The 17,363-nt window shown below is 40.1% G+C and overlaps 1 protein-coding gene across 1 annotated transcript in view; it reads right to left on the minus strand.

Moving 5' to 3' along the window:
* The window catches only part of LOC130345428 (fragile X messenger ribonucleoprotein 1 homolog B-like), a 616,453-nt gene that overhangs the window by 269,454 nt on the left and 329,636 nt on the right, over positions 1-17,363 (minus strand). Inside the window, exon 2 of the mRNA XM_056554515.1 lies at positions 2,687-2,795. Within this exon, the coding sequence (XP_056410490.1) occupies positions 2,687-2,795 (109 nt within the window). The remainder of the gene's footprint in view (positions 1-2,686; positions 2,796-17,363) is intronic.

Raw genomic sequence — 17,363 nt, forward strand, 5'->3', positions numbered from 1 at the left:
ATTTATCTTGTCATTTTATCTGAGTTTTTAGCCATCGTTATATAGCATGCTCCTTGTATTTTAGTCTGTTTTACATTAGTTGTTTTTAGGATTATGTTTGTTTGTTCTTCTCTGTCTGTGTTCACACTGTGTCTGAGTCTTGCTTATACCCTGTGCTCTGTATGTTATATTTCTGTTTTGTATTCTGGAGTCTATTCAGACTCATTCGGTTCTAGTCTAGTGTTTCATGTATTATGTTTCCGTTTCCTACTGGGTCAGCATTTTGTCCACAAGGTGGGGTGTGTCCGCTGGCCAGTAGCCTATTTGGCTTTATAATTAATGGCTACTCCTTTTGTGGAGTGTCCAGTTTTTTAGTTCTGTGTCCCAGTGTGAACAGTGTCTTATGTTTCATTATCAGTTTGCCTGTTTATATTATGCCCTGTTAGTATTTGTATCCTGCTTGGTATATCTGGTTGTCCAGTAATTTTCTGTTTCTGGCCTGTGAATGACTATGTATATTATGTGTTTTTACGCCACTGCACTTTAGCGCATGAAGGGGCCCGGCACCCAGTTGTCGATCCAACGTTTAGGATGGATGGGCAAGTAGGCAGGGAGAGTCTTTTTAGGGTCAGTTAGGGCTCACTCTCCCTGTTCCCCAGTCGGTCATGACTCAGACTATACTTGAAGTTTGCTGTTTTAACAGTTCAATGCCATAAAGTAGTATTGCTTAATAAAAGTCCCCATTTGAGAATAAAAAGTGTTTAAACATTTAAAAAAAAAGGATAATAAAAAAAATCCCACCCTTTTTCCATTTTCAGATAACATAGTCTAAACTATAAAAATAAGCTCATTTGGTATTGCTGTATGCATTATTGTCTGAACTATTACAATATAATGTTCTTGATCTTACATGGTGAATGACGTAAACAAATACAAAAACCAAATGCAAAAATGGCTACATTTTGGTCACATCACATCCCAGAATTTCTTTTTACAAAAAAAGATTAAAAATCCCATCCCATATTTCATTAATATTTTTATTTGTTTAACGTAGTAAGACATAACACAAATGATAAATACTAGGCATCCTTGAAAACTGTTTTCCCATGAAGCATTTCATACTATTGCCCAAGTCAAGGGATCACATGGTAATTGCCTGGGTTTGTCAGGTGATGCCTCATCTATAAAGCAATACTAAAAACAGCAAGAGTTTCCTATGCTGTATTAAAAAATATAACAAGCTATAACATATAGCATTAATTGAGATTCTTGTTTCTGAAGGTATATTATTATTATTATTTATTTATTTTATTTTTTTTATTTCATTGCTTTCTATGCAATTGATCCCAGGTATACATAATTGAAATAATTTGCCTCTATTATACAAAATGTATAGGAGAGAGAAGAACTTGCCAATTAAAACCACTATTAAGGTCTCATAATTTCATGCTATTAAGTTCTTAGAATTCCAAGCTAAGAAAGCCACAGGTTGTAGCTTAATGTTAATTTAATTAATGCATTTAACCATATTTTAATGGTATAGCTCTATTAAAAAATCATAAGATTCCATTCCGCACATGATGTACTTAGTATTTAACCAACGAAAAGGTTAGCTACTAAGAAACATTTACCTAGTATCAAGCAAAAATAAGTGCCAACAGTCTAAGAAGGTATCAGAATCTGTTTGATATGGAGCATCTTTAGGCCTTGCTACAGCTTTTTGGCCTGTCTTTATACCTTTTAAACAAAAGGTTGTCTCTTGCTCAAGCGATGGAATATTTTGTTTCTAAAATAATAGCCATTAAAGTGTACAAGGGCTTATAATGTATGGAAAAATTCTGCGATGAGCAAATTCTGCTGGGAAATTTTATTGGCCTACTACAAAAATTACCGCAAATAATAAGGACTAGTTAAAGTAGTGCAAAAAAGAGTGAGAATCCTCACAGATTCATAAGACGCTGTTGGACGCTGGAAAGATGGCAGTAGAAAACTACAGCTAACGGCACGCTTTGAAACATTTGTAAAAAAGAAAAATTTCAAAAGCAATCTTCCTTGACCGTGCAGAGGCAAACACTTCTAACAATGCAGGAGGAACATCAGTAACTGACGTTTGTGCTCAGCACATTTATATATATATATATATATATATATATATATATATATATATAAAAACATAGCCTCTGACTGCCTGACTAGTAGTTGGCAGTTGGTGCGATTGTTGTGCACAGTTCTGCATTTTATAAGGGTAATACAGTGGAAAACTTTTTTTTTTAAGTTAACTGCTGTCAGAAAGTTAAACAGATTTGTAAATTATTTTCTTTTTGAATTTCTTTTTTGTCTTGTCCACAGTGCTCTCTGCTGACACATCTGCCTGTGTCAGGAACTGTACAGAGCAGCATAGATTTTCTATGGGGATTTTCTCTTGCTCTGGACAGTTCCTGATACGGGCATCAGATAGGCATCTTTCACATAAACCATTTTCTCCTTTACAGAAGCCTTACTACCAGGATTCAGTGCATAAAGTTAAAACAATAATTCTGGCACATTTTAAATAGTAAATCTGCTCTATTTATACTTAACCACAGGCAATCCATGTGCAGAATAATGTATGTGTTTACTTCTTTACGCATGCATCTGTTCCAACTAACATTAATGTTTAGTCATTAAAATAATGAGGTCGCCAAATGAAAAGATGACACTTTCCTACCTGAGCGTAGTGCATCCTTTTGAATACTGTCATAGTCGTGCCAATCCTTTCTTCTGAGGCCGTCTGTCCATGTGTAGAGTTGGGCATCATTTAGTCCAAGAGAAAATGCCTGCATAGGATAGAAAGACATGCATATATAAGATGCAATATAGACAAATGTATAGACATACCTATAGAATACCAAGTGGGAGATTCTATTCACATTGGGGGAGATTTATCAAAACCTGTCCAGAGGAAAAGTTGCCTAGTTGCCCATAGCAACCAATCAGATTGCTTCTTTCATTTTTAACAAGGCCTCTGCAAAATGAAAGAAGTGATCTGATTGGTTGCTATGGGCAACTGGGCAACTTTTCCTTTGCACAGGTTTTGATAAATCTCTACCATTATGTATATCCCCATTTTATGCCATTGTTTAATATTCATACTGTGCAAATGAGCGCAAAAGTTGACCCATAGGTGTGGATACATAACCATCAAAGTGGTTATCCAGTTATCCACAGTATAGGCAATAAGTGTCTGGCCAAGGGTCCAACCTCTGGGATCCCGGAAAACACCCACCACTGCCTGACCTCCAGAACGGGTCTTGAGCACAGTGCCCCCTCCTCCCACCTTCTGAGATGTACTAGTCTCAGCAGTGATGGACCATTTAGCCAATCACCAAGGGGTGTCCAGCCTCAGTCGGTGATTGGCTGAGTGCACCACAGCTGCTGAGACTAGTATGTCTCGGAAGGTTGGGGTTGGAGCTTTCTGTTTGGAGAGTCAGGACTAATTCAGAAGATTGTGGGGAGTCTCAGAGGTCAGATCTCTCTCCTGATCAGACACTTATCCCCGATCCTGTGAATAGGAAGCCTAAGGATATGTCACTATACTATATATGTGCAACAAAAATATGTGAAAATACCAAAGTTCAACTCCTTAAGGACTGAGGGTGTACCTGTACACCCTAAGTCTGCTCCCGTTCTATAACGCGGGGCCACAGCATGGCCCCACATCATAGTGGGTCGGGCCTGCCCTTTAACAATGGCCGGGACCCTTGGCTAATAGCGCGTGGCAACAGCGGTGCCGCGTGCTATTAACTTTTTAGAAGCAGCGTTCAAAGTTGAACACCGCGTTTAAAGGGAAAGTAAAACGTAGCCGGTTAGATCAGGGGGCTGTTCGGGATCGCCGCGGTGAAATCGTGGCTTCCCGAACAGCTGTAGGACAGCAGGAGGGTCCCTTTACCTGCCTCCTGGTGTTTGATCGCCGAATGACTGCTCAGTGCCTGAGATTCCTATGAGAAACCATTGATCAATGCAAAAGATCAGTGTGTGTGCAGAAAAAATAGTGAATAAAGATCATTTAACCCCTTCCCTAATAAAAGTTTGAATCACCCCCTTTTCTCATAAAAAAAAAATGTGTAAATAAACATATGAGGTATCACCACGTTCGGAAATGTCCAAATTAAAAAAATATATAGTCTATTAAACCACATGATCAATGGTGTGTGCCAAATTCCAAAGTACAAAATTGCATATTTTTGGTCACTTTTTATATCATGAAAAAATTAATAAAAAGCGATCAAAAATACTAACATGGTACCGCTAAAAACCTCAGATCACGGCACAAAAAATGAGCACTCATGCCTGCTCGTACGTGGAAAAATAAAAAAGTTATAGGGGTCAGAAGATGACAATTTTAAACATATAAATTTTCCTGCATGTAGTTATGATTTTTTTTCCAGAAGTGCGATAAACTCAAACCTATATAAATAGGGTATAATTTTAATTGTATGGACCTACAGAATAAAGATAAGGTGTAATTTTTACTGAAAGATGTACTGCGTAGAAACGGAAGCCCCCAAAATTTAAAATGGCGTTTTTTCTTCAATTTTGTCGCACAATGATTTTTTTTCCATTTCACCGTAGATTTTTGGGTAAAATGACTGATTTAATTACAAAGTAGAATTGGTGGTGCAAAAAATAAGCCATCATAAGGATTTTTAGGTGCAAGATTTAAAGGGTTATGATTTTTCAAAGGTAAGGAGGAAAAAACGAAAGTGCAAAAACGGAAAAACACTCAGTCCTTAAGCGGTTAATTTTTCTCAATATAATATGTAGCATTTTGTCTAGATACAACTTATCTTTAGTATAATTTAAAGTAAAACTTATGAATAAATAAGGATTATTAAGATTAAGTCACTAAAGTTTTGTTTTTCTCAACTTTTATTATACATTAGCTGAGTACCCGGTGTTGCCCGGTTTTTTATTCCTAATCCTTGTTGGGGAGGAAAATCAACAAAGGAGGAAGCTTTTGACTTCATATCCCATCCTCATATATTGTTGTCATATCCCAACCCCATATCCCGTCCTCATTTCTCAACCTCATCTCTAGTCCTTCTATCCCCACCTCATATACTGTCTTTATATCTCATCCTCATATCTCGACCACATATTCTGACCTCCTATCCCGACCTCCTTTCCCGTCCTTATATCCCGTCCTCATATCTCAACCTCATATCCTGACCTCCTATCCCATCCTCTTATACCGTCCTCATTTCCCATCCTTTATATCCAGTCCTCCTATCTTGACCTCATATCCCATCCTCATATCCCGTCCTCATATCCCGACCTCATATCCCATCCTCATATCCCGACTTCATATCCCATCCTCATATCCCGACCTCATTTCCCGTCCTCATATCCCATCCTCATATTCCGTCATCATTTCCCGACCCCATATATCATTCCCATATCTTAACCTCACATTTTGAGCTCCTATCCCGTCCTCATATCCCATCCTCATATGTCGACCTCATATCCCGACCTCCTATCCCGTCCTCTTATCCCGTCCTCTTATACCGTCCTCATTTCCCATCCTCATATCTTGTCCTCCTATCTAGACCTCATATCCCATCCTCATATCCCGTCCTCATATCCCGACCTCATATCCCATCCTCATATCCCGACTTCATATCCCATCCTCATATCCCGACCTCATTTCCCGTTCTCATATCCCATCCTCATATTCCATCATCATTTCCCGACCCCATATATCATTCCCATATCTTAACCTCACATTTTGAGCTCCTATCCCGTCCTCATATCCCATCCTCATATGTCGACCTCATATCCCGACCTCCTATCCCGTCCTCTTATCCAGTCCTCATTTCCCATCCTCATATCCCGTCCTCATATCCTGACCTCCTTTCCTACCTCCTATCTTGACCTCATATCCTGTCCTCATATTCCGCCCTCATATCCCGTCCTCATATTCCATCCTCATATCCCAACCTTATATCCCATATTGACATCCTGACCTCATATCCTTTTCTCATATACCATCCTCATATTCTGTCCTCATAGCCTTACCCCATATCCTGTCTCCATATCTCTACCTCATATCCCGTCCTCCTATCTCGACCTCCTATCCCGTCCTCAGATCCCGTCCTCATATTTGCAAGCCAGACCGATGCACTAAAAGGGTAGATAATAAAAGGGATGGGGCTTAAAGAGTGAGCGTGCCTTTGTGAGATGGGGTGTGGCTTGCAAACTGGACTGACACATGCACCAGGAGATGCAGAGCGGAGTTTGTGGAGTAAGGTACTGGAAGTCCCATATACTTGCATGGGACTTGAAACAAAAAAACATCTTTTATGTAATGGTGTAGGTAAGGGTTAATTTAACTATCATATATTTTTATTTGACATATAAGTAATATGTGTACCAGGTATTAATGAAATATCTCCAGCCATATGGAAGTTATGTGGGAACATACATTTCCCATAGTTTTGCATGGGACTTTAAACAAAAACCCCGACCCTCACAAATGGGGGTAGTTAAGGGTTAAATTAACTATCATATATATTAAGTGGACATGTAAGTAACATGTGACCAAGTATTCTCAAAATATCTCCAGCTGTTTGGAAGTTATGCAGTAATATATATTTCTCATAGACTTGTATGGGACTTTGAACAAAAACTCCAAGCCTGGCAAATGGGGGCAAGTAAGGGTTAAATTACTTATCCTATGTTTGTTGTTGACATATAAGTAACATGTGTTTCATGTTAACAAGTTTCATGTTAATATCTTTAGCCGTTTGGATGTGATGCTGGAACATACACACACACACACATAAACACATTGGCCGACATTTATCATTGTCTTAAGACAGATTTTTGTGTCTACAAAAGGCGCAAAAAAGGAGCAAGCAGGATTTGCGCCTTTTGGTTTGCACATTTTTTTGTTTGCTGATTTTGAGTTGCAATCCACTGATTTTGGCAATACACATGATATAGAAGGGTTTTATGAACTGCGCCTTTTTGTGAAAAGGTTCAAAGAAGGCGCAAAGCCACCGAAAAGTCTCTAAAACTACACCAGCCCAGACTTAGCTTAGATTTTTGGTGTATGTGAAGAGTGAAATTTCAAAAAATGTAACTTGCACAAAATGTATCAAATGCTCTGTGACCATTAAATAAATGTGTAGAACATTTCCAGCACACAAAAAAGGTGTAGAAAAATGCTTCACTTACTGCGATTTGCTGTCCCTGACTTTGTGTACACGCCACAGACTCCATAAACGCAACTTATATAATTGACCACTGCACGAACTGAATTACCCCCAAAAGAAAATCATATTTCAGAAACAACATAAGCATTGAAATCTAAAGGCAATGTTACATTGAAATGTGTTACCTTGAACAAATGGAAAGAGAGAAACATATAAATTGGCTTTCTTTATGAAAAGGTGATATGTGCAGAACTATTAGTGTCTTCTAAACCAGTACAGCTATTACAATGAATAATAACCATTTTCTTCATGAAAAGGTGATATGTGCAGGACTATTAGCGTCTTCAAAACTAGCCAAGCTATTGCAATGAGTAATAACCTTTTATATTGCATCTGTGAGAATGAGTCTGTATACATAAAGATACATTTAAAGTTCTAATTCCCAATCTGTGATTATCACTGTACTTAAGAATTGTCAGATTCTGTTGTTTGTAGAGTAACACATGTCACATTGCTTGTAAGGAAGTAATTATAAACACCTGAATAATTCTACACATATAGTCATTAGTAGCTATCTTCTCGATGATGCAAATTGGTAGCTTGTCCTATTAAAGTTATTCATGAGGAGAAGCTAGGAGGCTCCTCCTCTCCCCCACGCCATCTTATGGGGCCGTTCCGATGTGGGCAGTAAGCCCGAGGAGGCTGCGACCACCGGGGGGAACAACTTCAGAGCCCTGGGGTCGGATTTGCACAAGAGAGGACTGGAGCAGGTGCCGGGAAAGGGTTGCCGGAAGAATGTAAAGCTGGGAATGGGGATATTACACCCCATAGCACTGATATTCCCTCTTGTGCTTTCCAGACTTGCTTCATTGGAATCTGAATGTGCAGAGCTCAGTTGTTGTTTGATGGGAGCTTATGGAAAAACTCCTAAATGTGGACTGTTTGCAGTAGTGATTTTATTTCCATCATTTACACTTTCAAAATAACAGAAAACAAAAAAATGTCATCTGCAAAAATTTGGGCACCCTGCAGAGTTAAAGGGGTACTCTGGTGCTAAGACATCTTATCCCATATCCAAAGGATAGGGGATAAGATGCCTGATCGCGGGGGTCCCGACGCTGGGGACCCCCGTGATCTTCCACGCTGCACCCCGTTAGAATCAGCCCCCGGGGCGTGCTCGCTCTGGGTCTGATTACTAGCGATCACGGTGATGGAGCATAGTGATGTCACGGCTCCGCCCCATGTGACGTCACGCTCCGCCCCCTCAATGCAAGCCTATGTGTTGCATTGACAATCCAACACAATGGGCAGCACATTGAACACATTTTATAAGTGGTCAGGAACTTGTAAATAACTCATGAAAGAATAAAGTTATGTTAAAACCAAGCACATCATTGTTTTTTTTGTGAAATTCCCAATAAGCTTGATGTGTCACATGACCCTCTTCCTGTTGAAAAAACAAAAGTTGGATTCTTAATGGCCAACTTAAAAATGGCCGCCATGGTCACCACCCATCTTGAAAAGTTTCCCCCCTCACATATACTAATGTGCCACAAACAGGAAGTTAATATCACCAACCATTCCCATTTTATTAAGGTGAATACATATAAATGGCCCAATCTGTACAATAATTATATAATATTAAGCTTGTTTTCTATTTCATCAATAAAACTACAATTTTAAATGCATTCTGGAAGCCATACTTCTTCTTAGCTTCCTAGTAGCAACACACTGTACACCTGCAGAACGTTATGTATAAGATTTGTTTTAAAATGGTTTTCTCAAGTTAAAAGATTTAAATATTTTCTGCCATTTTCTTCCAAGGTATCTTATGATTTTCTCCAAACAGTTACATTTCTTGCATCTAGCATGTGACTTGCACTTCCATGCTCATCATGGGTTAGTCCCCAAAGAACTGCCATGGAACTGTATAACACACAGTGTCTGACTCACTGTTTCATTCCTACATTAACCTGAAGCTCTGTGGGATGCCTGACTGATAAAGTACATCCCACATTCGGAGGATCTGTCTCCTCTGCAGAAGATTTAACATCTGGCCCAATTATAAAAATGCATAACGTGCAAAAAATGAGCCAACAATACAGAAAAGGTTTGCTTGATTATTTTGCTGAATTTTGCTAAGAATCAAATTAAAATATTAACATGCATCATGTAGTTAGCTGCCTCGCGCATTGTACAGATTGGTGCAGATGGAGCCTTTTAATGGTGATTGCAGATTTACACCTGTCTCAGGTTAAGTCGATAACAAATCATGCACAGTCTACTGATCTTAGATACATTTCTCAAATGCAAATAGCTCTGGCATTCAGCAGCCTTCACACTTTTCAGATTTAAACTATAAGGAGAAAATAAATCCTATTAATATATTCTTTACTTAGCAATAGATAAAAATATTACTGTTGATATTACAAAATATGCTTAAAGATATTATTCAGGGACATCATTTTTTTTTTATATATAGGACAGGGTTGTTATAAAAATAAAAAAGTCATACTCACCTACCTTGATCTCCCTTAACCTCCGGTCTGACATCATCTGTTCCCCCCTGCTCATAACTACTATGTCCAGCCAATTACAGGTCACAACAGTGTCCCACCTCAGTTGGTGATGGGGCTGAGCTGGCAGTTCCTGCTGAGAAGACTAATCTCAAAAGCAGGACAAAGTGGTGATGGCCAGGGAACAAAATTATGTCAGACCCTGAGCTGCAGGCATCTGGGGTAGACGAGTAGGATTTTAATTACATATATTACAAAATGTATTTATATTTTATTTATTTATGTACCTGGACAACTCCTGTAAAGTGATGCCTCCATGAATAAACAGCCATATCTCCGACAAAGAGTTGTAAGCGATGAACATGCATTGTCAAATGGCCAAATCTTACAGTGCCCAAGGATGCTCCCATAGAGCCCTAAAAGGTCTTGTTATTTGAGACACATGATAAATAAAATATAAATAAAATACAGTATTTTATTTATATCTGCTGTTCAACATCCTTTACAAGATATTCTGAAGAGACATGCACTCTGTCATATCTACCTGCAGGGCTCATACATATGGCCTAAACTCAAACGTGGAGTTGTAATTGGGCACCCCTAGATTTGCAGCATATAGATATGCACCCTACCTTTATGCGCCTCTGATTTGTTGTCCAGTGAAAAATAACATCCCCTGTCCACAGGAAAGGGGATTAGTATCTGATCACAGGGAGTCTGACCACTGGAACCCCTGAAGATCACTTCTATGAGAGTACCATACATACTCAGGTATCTTCAGTGCTCTCATAGAAATGAATAGAGCATGTGTGATCTGCAGCATGAATAGAGCATGTGTGATCTGCAGCATGCACTTTCTCTGACAGCTTTGGCCCTGTTTTGAAGATCGCAAAGAGGCTCTAACTGACTTTTGATCAAACTTTGCATAAAACAATAGTACTAGTGAATATAAGAAACAATATACTATATTATTATATTTAGAGATGTGCGAATCGAAGCTGACGAACCCGAATTCGTTACGAATTTCATGAAATATTCGATTCACAATGAATGTGAATATCGCAGCGATTCTATTGGGTGAATAGCTTCATTAAATTAAATTTCCTGCGGTCCACGCTCCAGGGTATCAAAAATGGCGGATCCACATGTCAGTACATGGGGCAAGGAATGCTGGGAAGGCAAGGCGGGAAGGGAAGTAGGCGGGATGACTCTGTATCACATGCAGGATGCAGCCTATCAGCAGCCAGTCACCCCTGTGATTTTACAGCCCTATATAATCGGCAGCCATTTTGCAGCTCGTCATATCATCCATTACACTGCATAGAGATAGGACAGACATCGCTGTGTGTGTGTTACACCAAAAAGCTCATTCCAGCAGTATTTCACATCCCAGTCACATCAGCGTTCTGGTGGACAGAGAGCAGTGTTTTTTTCACTGAAAATTATTTTTACTGCAGCCATAAACCTCCCAGTCACTTTCTTCAGCATTGTATTACAGAGAGGGGCACATAGCTGTGTGTTTCCTCATACATTTCAACAAGCTGCCTCAACTTCATAAACCTTAGCAAAGGAGGCAGGAAGAATTTTGCTGGTTATACTAGTCTATAGACGGTATAATCCACACCCAGCAGTCCATTCCTAATAGTCTTTGACAGAATGCAATTTTGTGTTTAGTACACAGCTTTTTTGTGCTGCAGCACTGTTGTGTTCTGCTGGTAATGTTCAAAAATAAGTTTTTTTAAGTGTACTGTACCGCATTTTTCTGCCCTCATAAGTGCATACCACATACTTACATCTAAGTAGTGTACTATTTTGTAGCTGTTAATCTGTCAAGGGCCTACATACTGTGAAAGTCCAGGCCAAAGTAATCACAAGCTGATGTTGTACTAAAATATGTTTTTTTAAGCGTACTCTACCACATTTTTCTGCCCTCATAAGTGCATACCACATACCTACATCTAAGTGGTGTACTCTGTCAAGGGCCTACATACTGTGAAAGGACAGGCAACAGTAATCACCGGCTGGTGTTTAACTCCAATATGTTTATTAAGCGTATTGCAGTGCATTTCTCTGCTCTCATAAGTGCATACAGCATGCCTACATCTAAGTAGTGTACTATTTTAAACCTGCTAATCTGTTAAGGGCCTAGATACTGTGAAAGGACAACCAATAGTCTACTCCTGTTGCTGTTCTACACAAATACTGTTTTAAGCATAGTAAAAATGTATCCCCTCATATACACAATAAGTATGCCAAGCAGAGTAGTGCCAGGACGTGCACAAAGGATTGGCAGAGGCCTAAATTCATCAGACGCAGGCAAAGGTTGCAGTGGAGTAGGGGTGTGTGGCAGCCAGAGTCGCAGCGAGAGGTCTGAGCTCTCGGTGTCAGCTAGCAGTTGTCTTGTGACCAGCAACCGTGATTGATCGGTTCACTCGGTCATCCACTTCATCTCAAGTGACATCCGACACCCCCAGTCAACAGTTGGTGGGTTCCTCAGATTCAACCCTCAGTTGGCATGGCCCTCATGCTGCTGCGGCCACCTCCAGGCTCTGTCATTGTGCTGCTATATGGTCTCATGCTAATGCTGCCACCTCCACGCTCTGTCATTGTGCCACCATATGGTCTCCTCATGCTGATGCTACCACCTCCAGGCTCTGTCATTGTGAAGCCATATGGTCTCCTCATGCTGATGCTGCCACCTCCAGGCTCTCTAATTGTGTTGCACTATGGTCACCTCATGCTGATGCTGCCACCTCCAGGCTCTCTAATTGTGCTGCTCTATGGTCTCCTCATGCTGATGCTACAACCTTCAGGCTCTCTCATTGTGCTGCCTTGGATACTGAAAAACCTAATTAAGGTGCTGTTCCCCAGTTTCAGAAATTCCTTGAATCAGGGTCCCTTTCAGGACTCCTGATGCCACCTCCATGCTGTCTCATTCAGCCACTATATGGTATCCTCATGCTTCAGCCACCTCCATGCTGTGCCATTCATCCAATATATGTTTTAATGATGCTTCAGCCAACTCCAGGCTGTGCCATTCATCCAATATATGGTTTACTGATGCTTCAGCCAGCTCCAGTCTGTGTCATTCAGCAACTACATGGTTTAGTGATGCTGCTTGGCCTGTTACCCATATATGTTTATGGCAGCACTAGGTACCATAAATCTTCAATGGAAATTTCAAAATGTATCTTTTATTCTTAGAGATTGTGAGGCCCTATTGTCTCCTCATCTGCACCCCAACTCCAGGCTGTGCCATTCAGACACTATATGGTCACTTCACACTGCCACAAACCCCAGGCTGTGCCATTCAGCCACTATATGGTATCTTCCCATGCTTCAACCAACTCCAGGCTGTGTCATTCAGCCAATATATGGTTTGCTGATGTTGCTGGGCCTAGGTCTGGGCCAAATAATTTTTTATGGTAGCACTAGCTACCCTAAATCTTCAATTTAAATTTCAAAATTCGTCTTTTAGACTAAGGGATTGTGAAGCCCTAGTGTCTACTCACGTTGCTGCCAACTAAAAGTTGCGCAATTCAGACACTATATGGTCTCCTCATGCTTCAGCTACATCCAAGCTGTGTCCTTCAGCCACTGGTCTCCTCATGTTGCCAACACCTCCACGCTGTGTCATTCAGCCACTATATGGTCTCCTCAAACTGATGCCACCTCCAGGCTCTGTCATTGTGCCGCTCTGGGGTAGTGATTCTAAAAGCGATGCCTGTAATCTGCATGTCATTCTGAATAACACTATTATTTCACTACCCCAGCACACTCCAAATGCGTGTTAGAACAAAGCAAAGCGTTCTACACCCCTATTGAGGCTCTCTGTAGTCCAGAAATAGCCTTTTTTAATATAGATTCACCGCAAAAATATAATAAAATAAAAATTTTAGAAAATTTGGTGGAATTGAATTTTTCAAAAGTTCGCTCATCTCTAATTATATTATTAGAGATAATTATAATTTTTGTTAATCTATCAATCTCCCCCCTCCCTTTATATCCTCATCATTTAAAATAATTTTTGAGCTTAAAGAGGGCACTGAAGTATTAGGTAACAGCTATCCATAGAAGGGGGGAGCAGGTGGGAGAAAAGGCAAAAAGATTCTCAGAAACTCAGCTAAAAGTTCTAGTAAGTTTTATACCTCATCCCAGTGCTTGTTTAACAGCTTAGACTGCTCACTACTACTCTATAATGTTATTCATGCACCTGCTGCTGCCTTAAATGAGCACTCTCATTAAAACTAATTTTTGCTATTGCACACCTTATGGTAAATAAAAAAAATATTCTAATATACTTTGTTTAAAAAAATTGAAGTTTTCTATGTTTTATTTGCGCTTAAAAAAGCTCAAGAGCACATTTTCCCCCATCTCATGCACAGACTTTGGACCAAAGCCCAAACACAGAAAGTGCAGCCTGGGGTGCTGAGGGGGTGTGTCCAACAGCATATGACAGTTAAGTGTGGGAGGAGCTATGATTGGATGAGGCTGAACACCCCCCCCCCCTCAGCACTCCAGGCTGCACTATCTGTGTTTGGACTTCTGTCCAAAGTCTGTGTATGAGATGGGGAAAATGTGCTCGTGAGCTTTTTTAAGCACAAATAAAACATAGAAAACTTCATTTTTTAAAACAAAGTACATTAGAAATATTTTTTATTTATCATAAGGAGGGCAATAGCAAAAATTAGTTTTAATGAGAGCTACCCTTTCAGGTTGTACTATATTGATATAGGGGAGCAGGGTCACCTCTTCTTTCTGTACAGTGTATGAAAGACATTACAGGCTTCACCACTAAATTTGGCGCAACTGAAAATCAGAGAAGGAACTTGTAAAATAGAATATTAATAATAAACTATATACAAATAGGGTTTAACAGTTATGATTCTGTATAAATCTAACACACACACACACAAAATGTTAAACGGTGATGCACATATTTTCTTTTACTGTAATGACTCAATTTTCCCATTTATAGCCATCTGCACATGTCACAACTGTGCAACCAAAATGATCATCTAGTGCAGACCTATGAGGCACAGTTACAAAAAAAATCCTATGAAAACTGATCATGTGTAAAATACTTTTTGAAATGTCCTTTTCTGACTATAAATCTGACATTTAACCAGCAATGATACAATGTTGAGATTTTAGAATGATTGTTGTTAAATTTTAGACTACTTGACAATAAATCTGCATTCACTGACACAATATTGATATTTTAGAAGGATATTATTTACCAACGTTAGACTACAAATATACAAACAAATATATATGCGTGTGTCTTCCATTGTGTGGTGTTACACATTCTGGGACTCTGAATAGCAATAGGAGTTACAGAAGGAGACTATACATTATCCATTTTTCACAAGTCTTGTCCTTTAATGCTCAGGGTAAATTCACTGCAGTGTGATATTGGCTACATGTCAGTCAAAGCAGAAGCAATCAATGCTGGATTTAGGTACTTTATTAGAAATAAGCAAGGTGTTTTGCAGAAATATGAGAGGGATTGTGCTTCACCAACTGATCCTTGTGAAAAGGGCTAGAAGAGCTTGACTTTTTACTTTCCCTCCATCATAGGAATTGTCCTCCTTAGAGATTTATGACTCTATTTCTTCAAATAAGGCATAATTCTATAATGTAACCCAACCAATTGTGGGGGATTTTCGAACAGTTGTTCATAAAGAGTTAATCCCACAATGATAGAACTGCAAAAGGAGATATTCATCTGCTCTTCTCTATAGCTTGCGTTTGATTTCAACTGTATACATTTACTGATACAGTATGCATCTTAAGATGGAGATAGTGTTATTTTTTTCTTCTTACATGATAAAACCTATTACAGTGATCCCCTGACATACCATGGCAAAAACGGCTATCCGGCAGCACTGACTGCTTCAGCTGCCGCTGGATAGCCGTTTCATGTGCCCCGCTCAATGATATTTACATGTCCCAGCCATTCCGGCCCGTCAGTTCCCCGCTCCTCTGCTGCCACTGCCCTGCGCCATCACTCTTCATCGCCATCATCACGTCACCACTCACGCCGCCCTGTCGTCCTATACGGGTGGTGTGAATGGCGACAGGATGATGGTGGCGGAGAGTGACGGCGCAGAGCAGCAACGATGTAGTTATACGGCAGCAGAGGAGTGGCGGGGACATGTTAGTGTCATTGAGCCTCTGTATGTTTACCTCCATGGTGGTTTCAACATACGATGGTTTCAACATGCAATGGTTTCAACATATTATGATCTGCCTGGAACCAATTACCATCGTATGTTGAAGGACCACTGTATTTGTATTAACCTTTTATTATTCATATAAACCTCTTAACCATGTCTTTTAAAAGTAAACAGTGAATAATGTGACAACTTTTAGATGTATAAAAACCAGTGTAAAATACATTCATGAGAATTACTGTATTAGGCATATTAGGAAAAGGGTCCAATTAAATATTAATACAATCAGTTGTATACAGAATTCTGTTTGCATATCTGTCTTACCCTCAGTTTTTCTCAAGAACCTACTGTAAATTACCCTGTGAAACTTACCGCAGTGTGTTTTGGTATGGAACCATTACTTTTGTATTGTTGAGTTGCTATGGAGTCATAATGATATCACTTGAAAATGGTATTAAAGAGGTATTTTAGTTTTCCACAGAATAGGGGATATGTGTCTGATCACTGGGGGTCCGATTGTGGGGATCCCTCCACGATTTCCTGAATGGGGCCCCAAGTCTCAATGTTCAACTCACCAGTATTGTCTTTTCTCTTGAGCGCTACAACCCCCACTTTAGAGACACGTTCATGGTGAACAAGAGTAACTTCCTGTCCAGTTAGAAACCAACTGAGATTCATGGATCCGTCAGGAGATCATGGGGGTCCCAGCAGTCAAAGCCTGCACAAACTGGAGTACCCCGTTAAGCCCAAGCAGGGGTGAAGTAGAGAGTTTATGTATGTATGTATATATATATATATATATATATATATATATATAGATATATATATATATATAGATATATATATAGATATATAGATATATATATATATATATATATATATATATATATTGTGGGCCATGTCTGTATAAGTGCACATATAGATGAATATTCTTTTAAATTCAGTGAATTCACTGAGTGTTTGTCTTTGTGTCTTACAAACTCTTGTGACCTCATAGCATGTGTCACGATGCCGGCTGGCAGGAGGTGGATCCTCTGTGCCAGAGAGGGATTGGCGTGGACCGTGCTAGTGGACCGGTTCTAAGTCACTACTGGTATTCACCAGAGCCCGCCGCAAAGCGGGATGGTCTTGCTGCGGCGGTAGTGACCAGGTCGTATCCACTAGCAACGGCTCAACCTCTCTGACTGCTGAAGATAGGCGCGGTACAAGGTAGTAGACAGAAGCAAGGTCGGACGTAGCAGAAGGTCGGGGCAGGCAGCAAGGATCGTAGTCAGGGGCAACGGCAGGAGGTCGGAACACAGGCTAAGAACACACAAGGGAACGCTTTCACTAGGCACAAGGGCAACAAGATCCGGCGAGGGAGTGCAGGGGAAGTGAGGTATACATAGGGAGTGCACAGGTGAACACACTGATTAGACCCACTGCGCCAATCAGCGGCGCAGTGGCCCTTTAAATCGCAGAGACCCGGCGCGCGCGCGCCCTAGGGAGCGGGACCGCGC

The sequence above is a fragment of the Hyla sarda genome, chromosome 1 (genome assembly GCF_029499605.1).
Source record: "Hyla sarda isolate aHylSar1 chromosome 1, aHylSar1.hap1, whole genome shotgun sequence".
Taxonomy (NCBI): domain Eukaryota; kingdom Metazoa; phylum Chordata; class Amphibia; order Anura; family Hylidae; genus Hyla; species Hyla sarda.